The 11,957-nt window shown below is 40.3% G+C and overlaps 2 protein-coding genes across 4 annotated transcripts; both read left to right on the top strand.

Moving 5' to 3' along the window:
* The first annotated feature begins 683 nt into the window (after positions 1 to 683).
* tspan6 (tetraspanin 6) lies at positions 684 to 6,662 on the top strand. Its single transcript, XM_020592201.1, is given in 9 exon segments — positions 684 to 1,587; positions 3,978 to 4,097; positions 4,099 to 4,173; positions 4,260 to 4,334; positions 4,420 to 4,509; positions 4,866 to 5,021; positions 5,180 to 5,263; positions 5,661 to 5,744; positions 5,936 to 6,662. Coding segments are annotated over 8 exon segments (756 nt in total). The 5' UTR covers positions 684 to 1,500; the 3' UTR covers positions 5,730 to 5,744; positions 5,936 to 6,662.
* A 1,052-nt stretch (positions 6,663 to 7,714) lies between these two features.
* Positions 7,715 to 9,964, top strand: mid1ip1l (MID1 interacting protein 1, like). 3 transcript variants are annotated; one of them, XM_020596553.1, is made up of 3 exons: positions 7,821 to 8,278; positions 8,370 to 8,451; positions 8,771 to 9,964. In XM_020596553.1, the coding sequence occupies exon 3, from the start codon at positions 8,850 to 8,852 to the stop codon at positions 9,342 to 9,344; it is 495 nt and encodes a 164-aa protein (XP_020452209.1). In that variant the 5' UTR covers positions 7,821 to 8,278; positions 8,370 to 8,451; positions 8,771 to 8,849; the 3' UTR covers positions 9,345 to 9,964. The 3 variants fall into 3 exon arrangements, with proteins under 3 accessions (XP_020452218.1, XP_020452209.1, XP_020452227.1); XM_020596562.1 differs by lacking the exons at positions 7,821 to 8,278; positions 8,370 to 8,451 and adding an exon at positions 7,715 to 7,809; XM_020596571.1 differs by lacking the exon at positions 7,821 to 8,278 and having other exon boundaries at positions 8,439 to 8,523.
* The last annotated feature ends 1,993 nt before the right edge of the window (positions 9,965 to 11,957 follow it).

The following is an 11,957-nucleotide window of genomic DNA, read 5'->3' on the forward strand; positions in this document are numbered from 1 at the left end:
GTCCTGTCTCTGTCTCGAGGACCTGGACACGACCTGCATACTGGGAGTCTCCACTAAGGTCCTCAGGCTGTGAGGGACTCTGCCAACGACGACTATGTTCAGGACTGAACCAGAACTTGGATGTGACAGATCCAAAACTGTTGTATGTGCAAGAAATGTCCACTGATGAGCCTCTGAAGGCACAGATGGTTCTGACAGTGTAAGTCACTCTGTTGCAGGATGAACCATCGAGACCTGAAAGATAAAACACTGTTAGAAGTTTCTTTTAAACATTTATCTATGTGTTTTCTTTTGACAAGGGCTCATATTTAAAAGCACCAGACTGGAGAATGTTTGTTTGTTTAAAGCAAAGACGACAAATCAAATGAACCCTTTGGATGTTACCATGTAATCTATAAACTTTAATCGGCCCATGTATAACTCTGGTAATTTGTCAGTCTCAGAACTTGACAAACATCTGACACTGTTCATCTGTTGTCAGGACATTTTGTGTTAAAAACATACACAATGTAAATCACTTTCAGAATAGTAGCCTAATAACAAATTGGTGGAAATAGAAAATCAGGTGCATATAGAGGTCACTTTTCCTCTAGGAAAAAATTAGATATTATGACTAACAAAAACTAATATAGTGTGGATAGTTAATTATGAGATAATGAATCAAAATCATGAGGTCTGCTACTAAGTAAAAATTATTTGACATAGCAATCAGTTGCATTTATGAGGTCAAATGTACACTGAGTCAAAAAATGACACAAAATCATAGTTCTGTGGGTGAGATTTAGCTTCCATAGCACAGCCATCCATTAGTTATTTGGTTAGGCCTAATTTAAATATTAATGTTCTACATATGCTACATAATCCAGTGGTTGTCAACATTTTTGGCTTGTGACTCCTTACAAGAAAACTGTCTGGTTAGGACTGCTTTTTACAATAGAGAGATTATGGATTCTTTATGGTCATTTTGTGTCTCTTTGTGGTCACTTATGTTTGGAAAAATAAACATCACTGTGTTAGAAAAGGGGGACTTTATTAAACTGCTGGAGGTAGAGGGCCTAAATGCAATTGATTTTGATCCCATGAATGGCTCTCTATAATTCAAGTGGTTGCAAAATTTCAACTTTTTGATTCAGTCTTCCTTCTAAAATGTTCTTGGATTTTTGGGGCATACAATTTTTTCTAAAATGTGATTTCGAGATTAGTAAACTGCCAATCAAGTTATCAAAGTTTCACCAACAAGTCCTCTATTATTGTTCGTTGGTTCGTTTTCAATGGGTGTTTTATTTTGAAATCGGTATCACAGGATGCTGTGACGTAACAGGTGCTGCAAACTTGACGCAGGTCCTGGTTCCCTTCAGGAAAGTGAATCCTCGCTGGTGACGACACTTCCCCCTCTCGCCTTGGATTTATCTCTGAAGTTTTCCCTTCTCCATACCAGGACGCTGTGAAGTGAACTTTTCTTCTTTTTTTCCCCTCCAGTTTAATCTTGTGAATACTGCTATGTCGCCGCCGTCTCGACGGCTTCAGACGAAGCCAGTCATCACCTGCCTGAAGACTTTCCTCATCTCCTACAGCCTCATATTCTGGGTGAGTTGTATGACATGGCACGGGGGGGACAACAAGCTAAAGGAGCAACAATGGGCTACGATGCCAGCGGGGCTAAACGGACTAGCTAACATCATTTCCCCACATCACGACAGGGACACACACGGAGTTGAATGTGTTAAATAAATGTCCACAAGCCAAAGCGGCGTTGGTTTTGTGTTGACATAACGAACCACTTGTTGAATATGTGAGTTACTGACCGTTAGAGACGTTGCCGTTGGAGCAGACGTTAGCGTCGTTCGGCCGCTCGAAGGAGAAAATTATTAGCTGTTAGCTTGTGTCACTCATTGACACTTTCCACTACCTCACGGTGAAGCTATCGAGTTATCAGATGCGATAATTATACATTCAGGGTTAGATTTACTTCTCATTCCTGTCATTTTATAGTGCAGTTTAGTAATGTGCAACGTATACTATAGGGAGTAGTCAATTAATCAATTGAGCTATTAATTGATATTAGTTTTTTTTTCCTATAAATGTCAAAATCCAAGGGAAAAAAAAAACACATGGCTGATCGAAAGTACACGTTTCAGCTGCCAGAATGTACAGCTGTGGGGGAAACCCATAAAACATCACAGCTTTATCAAATTTGTTTATTTTTGTATCCATTTTTGTGTTTAATGTAAAGCTGGTCCACTGTGCACTAAGTAAAAAAAACTCTAACTTAGGTTAGCAATTAGTCAATTGGCATTATTTATGTGTAGGTTCAGAAATTAAACACAGTATTTATTTTTTCTATTTTTGGTGCAAAGGTATATAAATGGGATGGGTAGTAATGTTCTTGACCTTGATTTCTTGATCTCTTGAATACTATATCTTGTCTTGTTCTTAAGTATTTTGATTTGTTCTCAGAGACTAATTGTGGGAGGATCATTCTTGTTCATGATTGTCTCTCAAATATTATATTCTGTTTGGTTTTAGGTACTTTGGAATTTGTTTCTCAAGATCCAGTATGTGTGTGGTGTTTGTTCTTATGGCGTTTTGTTGCTGCTCACTTTTGCTACTGGAACACAGAACCATCCCCATTGTGGGATCAATAAAATCCTACCTACCTACCTATATTTTAATATGAAAATTATGGCAAATGATTAGAACATCTTGGAACTGTAAAATAAAGCATTATCGAACAATACTAAACATCTTCTTCCATCTTTGTATTTTCATTATTGATTTAGTGGTTGGTCATTTTTTCTGTGTATTCATCATTTGGTCTTGTGTCAGAAATCTGAAAATAGCAGCTAATCAACTAATTGCTGTATGTATAATGTTTTCCTTTGTCTTTTACATAACCTAATATCTTCAGTATTAAATGAAACAAGATATTTTTAAATATATTGCTTTATTTTCATTTAACAGAAGGACATAATTGTAGAATAAATGATCATAAAAATACTTCACAGTTGCAGCCCCATTTACATGTGGGCAAAATATAAACATGACCTTGTTTTCAGATAAAAAGTGAACACTTATCATTGCTCGCCCCGTTAATCTTTGTACCAAGTAAACAGCCATCTCAGACTGCTGCTGCTAACGCAAAGTTCAGGTCAGTGCTTTTATCTGACAATTTATTGTTCCTGGCTGGTTGAGTAGATGCCTCCCCACAGGCTAATGGCTTGTGTGGGTTCTGTTAAAGGGAAAGATGCTGAGATGATAAAACAGGCTGCAGCTGGTGGAGAGTCCCAGTTGTGTTTTCACTAAAATGTTAGCAGCTAAAGAAAAAATCGTTTGCAGCATAAGAATCAAAATCTTGTGACTATCAAATGTGCTGTGATTGTGAGCAAAGTCATTGCACATCCTGTCTCAGAGCTTCATTAACCTCCTAGACCTCATCTGTGGGTTCAGCCCATTGTGGTTCTTAATTAAAGGTATCCCTGTTACTTACCAGGTTCTCTGCAAATCACTGTTCTGAGCAGCTATATGCATGATCGTTGCTTGGTACAAAGCAAAATGTGATGGTGTGAAGGGCTGGTTTTCAGTTAGTGTTGCAGCTAGTTCTTTTTTTTCCCATTTTATGCTCCATTTTGAAACAAGTCAGGTTATTTGTTAAGCCTTGAGTCTATCAAATTTGTGTCGTTCCAGTTTTTATTAGCAAAGTGTACAAAAAAATTCTGGAAGTGCTTAAGCTAAGTACCACATTTTGAGTTTTACCTGTCTTCAAATTGTAGCGCATAAACATGAAGTGATTCTTCATTTATCATTGAAAGACTGTAGGTTTCATTCAGGTAGTTGTGATTTGATAGAACGTTCTTGTACTGGGGTGTAATATTGGGTTTAAACCTTTGATCAGAGCTTTTGTGTCAGACACAGCCCTAAAAGTCCTGCTCATCTTGCTCTTTGGTGCCATTGCCGACTCGCCCTGCTGTCTTCTTCAGTTCACAGGCGTGATCCTGCTGGCCATCGGGGTGTGGGGGAAGGTGAACCTTGAGGCCTACTTCTCCCTGGCTGCTGAGGAGAGCACCAATGCACCATATGTCCTAATCGGGACTGGAGCCATCATCTATCATCATTATTTTCGGAATGTTCGGTTGCTTCGCCACATGCCGTGGCAGCCCATGGATGCTCAAACTGGTCAGTTAAGGAGCAGTGATCCTTGAATTATTCTCCTCAGATGTGACCTTGTGTAACTGTTTTTCTTCCTTGTTTTGTTTCTTCAGTATGCCATGTTTTTGATCTTGGTGTTCCTGGCTGAACTTGTTGCTGGAATCTCAGGCTTCATCTTTAGACATGAGGTGAGTTACTGGTGAAACAGAATAAAATATTTGAATCACATCAGCTCACAAAAATATATCATCTACTTTGTTTTGAATTCACCAGATCAAAGCCACAATGCGCAGTGCCTACCAAAAGGCTGTGACGTCCTACAATGGCACTGACGACAACGCCGTTGACAACATCCAGAGGACTGTAAGTGGGAGGTTTTCGTTACATTAAGGGTGCCGCTCTTGTCACACATTGTTTTGTGTCTCATTGCACAAAGCAGGCCTTGTTTGTATAAGTACATTATAATGGCTAAGTCAGCAGCACTGAACCACAGGGAGCAGATAAGCACCGTAGCACTGCTCTTGCATGTTTAGACTTTTCAAGCTTTCACTGCATTCATTTTCCCAGTAGGTGATCCAAAACATCTGCAGTGACATCACTCATTGCATTTCAGAAAAAAAAAAACTGTTGTTTTTGTCATTAGACACTTTCTGACCAATTTTCTGTTGCATAAAGAAATTTGTTACAAAGTTTTGTTCATTTTGTGGTTTTCTGTGTAGCTGCATTGCTGCGGGGTGGATAATTATACTGACTGGGGCGACACAGCTTACTTTAAAGAGCGGGGCATCCCTACCAGCTGCTGCAAAGACAACACCAAGTGCTCACCAGACACCCTGAAAGACCTCAGCAAGGCTGAGAATGAGGTGTACACAGTGGTGAGTTCACTGGATACTGTGGAGCAAATTAGTCATTCTTAATTAATATATACATACTGGCAACACACAGGCTTATCAGTTTAGTTCAACAGTGGCCCAGCTGTGTGTGTAGCAAATTATAAAAGCCACTCTATAAATCGTTATTTTGTGGTGTGTAGGGCTGCTTTGCACAGGTGACCACTGTGATGGAGGCCAACCTGGGAATCATCGCAGGGATCTCTTTTGGGATTGCATTCTTCCAGGTACATCATGAACTATTATGTGTCTGTTATGTAAGGAGTTGTGAAGGACAGTGTGGTTCTCACAGTCTACACAGTATAAATGTAAAAACATGTTGATTTCTAATCAAGCATCACATTATAAAACAAAGTACAACAGGGCAAAGTTGAATCAGATAGCTGTGCAGAATCAAATAACATTTACTTCAGATGCTAACGTCAGCTTTTACCTCTGTTTTCACTTTGTTTAGCCAACACAGTGAATGTGCAGTTATTTATAGCTTGACTGTGCACCGATGTGGGTGCTTCATGCAGCCTTTTCACCTCATACAAGAACAGCAAAGATGCATTTGGTGTGATTTGATTGGAACTGTTTTGACAAATCTGAAAAGCATTTATTGTGAAATTGATTTTCCCTCAGCTCATTGGGATATTCCTGGCCTGCTGCTTGTCTCGATACATAACCAACAACCAGTATGAGATGGTTTAATACAGCCTGAAACAGGTAAGACTGTCATTTGGTAAAGATATGAAATATTAGGAGAAGTGAACACTGCAGTTCCTTGTTGGGATGCTACATTATATTCTACACAAATTAAGATTGTAGATTCTTCTACCCAAGACGGTGCATCAATGCTGAATGAGTTTATTTTTTTAATTTATTTTAAATAACCTGTTTTCTGTCTGTGTTTGCAGGTTGCTGATGAACATCTCAAACTGAGTTAAATGAATCATGTGATTTTAATCTTGTGTGTCGGTTAATATCATTTTAGAGGGGAAAAACACTCACTGCTTTTTGTTTTTTATTCCACCAATAACAGACAAGCAGAAGGTGAAAAATGTTGAAGGAAATCAAAAAGGGACAATACCTGCAGTGTTTGACCAAAAAAGAAAAGGAACCTGGACATTTCAGAGATCTTTTGTGACTCCTGGATTTATTATGGAATTTCCATTAAGCATAGATGTCATTAGATAGATGTTTTCACTTTTCACTTGACTGAACTGACTCTACCTTTCTGTCGACATTTTGGTTTCTTGTCTTTGCATAATGCAGCTGCCTTATTTTGTAATTTAGCTCAAAGTGGTCTGTCGCTGAGCTGATTTAATCTAGACAGTAAGTTGAAAATCCTCTTTGCAACACTAAGTAAATTTCTGTGTGTGAAACTCATTAACCTGAGAGATAGATGTATGGATGGTGTGTGACGGGCAGTAAAAGGATTGAGTTGTGTGGAAAAGGAGCGTTACTAATGATCTGATATAGGCCAGTATTGTTAAAGGTCTGCACTCATCAGTGCCAAATACAGAAGCCCAGCCAACTTAAACACCACAGTTTTCAGTGTTAAATAGTTTTTCTGTTCTGGATGTATGAAAACAGTTGTTAAAAAAATAAAAAAATAAAGATGAAATCCATTATCTTCACTGAGCACAGCATCTGTCCCCCAGCTGATGAGAACAAATATTCTGGCAGACAAACATATGAGGTTTTTTGTGCCTTGTGATAATTCACTGTGCTCAATCACTGAGCTTCCTGCCTCCTATATACTGCATGTACACAGACTGTTCCCACCAAGTCTTTGTACTTTAATTGGTCACTGTTTGAGTACTGGACACATTGTGGGGTGTTCATTTTAATGAAGATAGATCTATAGTTACTGACAAAAATATTGGTTACTATAAGCTAGTGTTCCATTGTTATTTTTGGATTAAATATTTAAAGATACATCTGTCCTTGTTTACTACAGCTCCAAACTCAGGCTCTAGAGGTTTGCAAAAGAAATTCCAAGGTTTGTCAGGTGGTTATGAAGATAGGGTGAATGTACCAGTGTCCCATAAAGGTTCAATCACTGTCAGAGATGTGAAAAATGTAGACGCTGCCCCCTGGGTGTAGGGTTTGTGGCCCCTGAACTGACAAAGTACTTGACCTACACTTCTTTTGGCCTTGAGTTTGCAAAGTGTTCATGCACACAATGCAGAGATTCTCATCATTAAGAGGTGTCAGAATATCTTGGTCACTGGGCTTCAGGGGATAAGGGGATGGTAGTAACATTTTTAATGCACTGTTACAGCCGTCCCCGCTCGAAACTAACAGTTTTAGCATGTGGATTTGAAGTTAGCATTAATATAAAGTACCATATAAAACTAGTTAAACTGCTGTTTTAGGTTCTATAAGTCAAACCACTGTATCTACATGATAGTGATGCAACACCCCTTTCTCCACTACATCTATTTATACAAGTAGAAATTGTGTTTTTGTTGACAAGTAACAGGCCAATGTGAAATCTAGTCAGAAAAGATTAGATAAAAGTTAATTACAATGAGCAGATAAAACAGTTTAACAGATTGTTTTTCTAGACTGTGCTACTCTATGAGGTTGTTGTCTCTATTTAAAGTCGTCATGACAAGAAAACCGCAGGTGTAACTAATAGCACTAACTCAACACCGCCACGCCTCGTCAATTATCTTTATTAAATACACCTGTGCTCAGCCTGATGTGACGAGGTAAACGGTCCGCTCCTCTGCAGCCTGTTGGGGCGGTACAGCAGTGGCACATTTTAAACGACAGTCATCTGGTAAAAGCAACATCTCCAGAATAATTCGAATAAGAATAGAGCATTTTATGTGTTTGCGATATAGTAATTTCCTCCAGTGTGACTCAATCGAACGACCAACCACGAGATGGCAGTGTTCTGTCGCAGTCACGTGAGGCAGCTGTTACATACAAAATGACTGGAGACATGAAATGCAAGCGAAATGTGACTAACAAACAAGGCGTTAATTAATTATTAATGGAAAAGGCAACAAAACTAAACACCCTGCATGTACACCTGCGACTGTGCAGTTCTTGCATCATGGTTGCCTTCAGGCGAACGGGATGGAAAAAGATGAAGTCAATTGGGTACAGCTAATTACAGACGAGCCCTGTGCGCATGCGTCTGACTGACAGCTGCGGTCTGAGCTCTCATTGGTCAGTGGCGGATCAGATGTTAAGTCGGCCTACACTTCTTTATGCTGCCCAGTTGGTTCGGTAGAAAAGGCTAGGTGGGTGGTCTTTTTGCTTTCTTACCCGGCGTATGTGATATAAAAGCTTCATGTGCCAGTCACTTGGGTTAATTTTCAGTTTCCGTCTCAGCATTGAGTGGAGTGCGGACCAAGAGAAGACTATATAACCAGCACATCCTGAGACGTTTTCTTTAGGTCACCTCGTGGTTCAGGTTAGTTTGCATCCGTTATTTAAAGCGTCTTTCAGGAATACTCATTAGGATTTCAGTCGCAGGAAGTAAAAGGTATTGATATGATTCGAGCGTTACAATGCGGCAAAATGGTGATTGTTCATGTCGAGATGTTAACCGTCTAGTTTGTGTTAGAAGTCACGTTATGTTCAGCTGATTTCGTTTTTCCTGGAGCAGTAGGTTTATGACTGCTTGTGAATTGGCTGTCTTTATTCATGCTCAGTGGTGGATTATACCAGGCCTGGATTTGGCTTTGTTGCGTTTCTGCAGCGTCCTCATGTTTCCTCTCTTCCTCTTGCAGATCAGCCAGCTCTAAACACCGATAACCCCACCTGCCAGCTCTACACTGTACCAACCCAAGCCGATCTAAAGCCTTCGGCATGATGCAGATCAGCAGCGGCTCTGCCAGCAACAAGCACTCCCTCCTAAACGTCATGAACCGCTTCATAGCAGCTGCCAACAACATGGATGAGACCATCATGGTGCCGAGCTTGCTGCGAGACTTGCCGCTGGAGGAGCAGGCGGACAGCGAGGTGGAGGCCAACAACAACAATCAGGAGCTACAGTGTCCTAACAAGCAGAAAGACATGTACGAGCACTACCTGCTGCTCAAGTCTATAAAGAACGACATGGAGTGGGGTCTGTTGAGGAGGGAGGTGAGCAGCGGTGCCGGTTTCCTAGAGCTTCCTGTGAAGCAGGAGGAGAAGGAACAAGTCACCGGGGATCTGCTCTTGGATGACAACTCTGACCTGGAGCATCAGTTCCATTATCACCTCCGAGGACTGTTTGGGGTTCTGTCAAAACTCACACTGCAAGCAGACCACCTGACCAACAGATACAAGAGAGAAATCGGAGGAGGAAGCTTCATGAGATAAAATCACTACTGTCACCCCCTCCACCATGGACTGATTGACTTGCACAGTGGGTCATGTTGAGAAGGGCCCCCTCCTGATGGATCTCGACTGTCAAAGAACTGACTAGTGCTACCACTACGCTCGTCTAACACTCCAGCTTTCCCCCAGCAGACAGACCTGAAACCAGTGATGCCTACATACCCATGGGTGTAGCAGCTGACATTTTGTGCTTTGCGGAGGTTTTAGGTCTGTACCCAAGTCCAGATGCAGCACACTTCTGGCTTGTGCAGAAACGTGGCCTCTTGTCTTTTCATTTCAAACCTGAACATGAGTTTACCACCAGACTGTTATTGTGAATAAGGGATGAATGTAGGAGATTAAATGTTGGTAATTCTGTCCCTTCTCAAAAAAATTAAATCACTTAAGCACTGAGCTGAAGGGCTCTTAACCTGCAAGGTTTTTAAATTGATTCACTGTTACTGTAACAGGCTGTGCCTTTTTTTTTTTTTTTTTTCATTCGCTCATGCCCTGTTCAATTAGTAGCCACTGTTGATCCACTTAAATGGTAATATCAAGGTGTTCTGGTGGCATGGCTCATCTGGTGTCCTTGGATATTTCAGACTCATTTTTATATTGATGCAAAAATGCAATTAAGTTGAAATAAAATCCCCGAAACTTTGTCAGTTGATGCCTTTTTTTTTCCCCTGAAGTAGCTCATTTAAAAGCTTGAATACAGTGTTGTAAAGTAAGAATGTATGATGTATTTTCACATGCAGTGACATGAACTAGTTGACATCTTATTTAGACTTGTTGAGCAGCTTCATGTAATGCTGGCGTGGCAAGGGGATTTACTGAGGTGGCTTTTGCCAGAGCTACAAGTTGTTGCATGAGGCCATAGCGCTCTTCAAACAACTTGTTAAACACTGCTTTTCCTGTCATTGTTTGTTTTATGTCAACCGTGCTGATAAGCAAGTTGCAGCACTTTAATACAAGATTTTGCACCTTGTTCGTCCTTTTTAAAGTGCACTAAAACTAAGATCTGTGGTTTCCTCCCACTGTAACTGCAGCTTGATGCCACGAACATTTTTGTAGTGTAAATTAATTGTGCTATTTCAGTAGCTGTTGAGAAATGCTGTAATTTAATAGGCCATTCTGTCCGTATTGTAAAAATGTGTTGTCTCTCCAGTCCGCTAACTATTTGTGGTAATTTCACACCTTAATTTGGTTGGATTCTAGTTTACTAATTGTTTCATAATACCAGAGCTAATAAAAAGCTGTAAAGTGAATTGAGCTATAAAAGGTGATAAGACTGACTTTGAGATAGACTTATAAATGGCACCCTGGCACAAAACATGATTTTCAAAACCTCCAGAGAAAGTCTGAAGATAATCAGTCACAAATTTTCTGCTGTCACAAACACCATGGCACTGCAGTTTAACTTGATGTATATTAAGTGGTTTCTCCTACATGCTGCCACATCTATTGGATTGAAACTCTCCCCTTAGCAACAGCTTCACCATGAGCAGCCAATCTGATTGTAAAGGCCCCCCCGCCCCTTCTTTCTCAGCAGCACAGCAGTGATTAAGAGAGTACTGTGAAGAGCACCCAGCCAACATCTAACAGACTGGTCCTCTGTTGACCAGGCGTAGTGAGGACACAGAGGGCAGAGAGTTTGCATAAAATGTGCTGCATGAGCCCTGTGGTGAGAAGCTGCAGTCTTCCTCTGTTTCCACTCACAATGGGCCATATAAATGGCTGCAAATCAAAATGGCTGTGCTGGTCAGCCCACTCACATAAACTGGGTCAACCAAACCAATGACAGCTGGCCAGGCATTAAATGTGAATAGAACTTATTTTTCTTTACAGCAAGCTAATCAACATATTTACTAGGCTTTTAATTTATTGCCAAGTTTATAATCTGTCTTCATAATGTGCCAGAGTGTTTTTCTGCTGCAGCAGGCGGCTGTCTTTAGATAAAAAGCTCTAAACGGTCAAAGGTAGCAAGTAGCTGGTGAGGAGAGAAGCACTGAGCAGCTAAAGAGCCAGATATTTCCCTCAGGAGTTGGTGGAGACCAAAACCAGATCTAAAAGAGAGTGAATGTCTGTCTTTTGCTATTCAGGTGGCCAGAAATACAACTCTACTATAAATGAATGGTAGTTTCTTTTTAATTAATGAATGTGTTTGCTAAGTTTAACTTAATGACATATCATTACTTTTTGTTTACAAATTGTTCCCACTTGTTGCCAAAGTGGTCAAATCCGTCACCGTGGGTGTGTCAAAGTTTTGTACTTTGCTAAATATACATATTCATTTTCTGTAGCATCATTATATATGATGCTACAGCTAGCAGCCAGTTAGCTTTGCTTAGCATAAAGCAACAGTTTAGCGTTTTACAGGGGGACTATTTGTCTCTGAGCTCTACTGAGCTTTAGAAGCGCTACTAGGTGGATTTTGTCAACTTCAGAGGCTAGGTGCTTTCCTTTGTGTCCAGACTTTATTCTAAGCTAAAGCTAACCAACTGGATGTAGAGAGGACATTTGTTTTGACAGATATTTATTTCATGCAGTAAATGAGTCAAATCTTCGCAGATGTACACTGATCAGCCATAACATTAGTTCTCAGATGTACACTGA

Source organism: Monopterus albus, unplaced genomic scaffold (assembly GCF_001952655.1).
Source record: "Monopterus albus unplaced genomic scaffold, M_albus_1.0 scaffold2.1, whole genome shotgun sequence".
Lineage (NCBI taxonomy): Eukaryota > Metazoa > Chordata > Actinopteri > Synbranchiformes > Synbranchidae > Monopterus > Monopterus albus.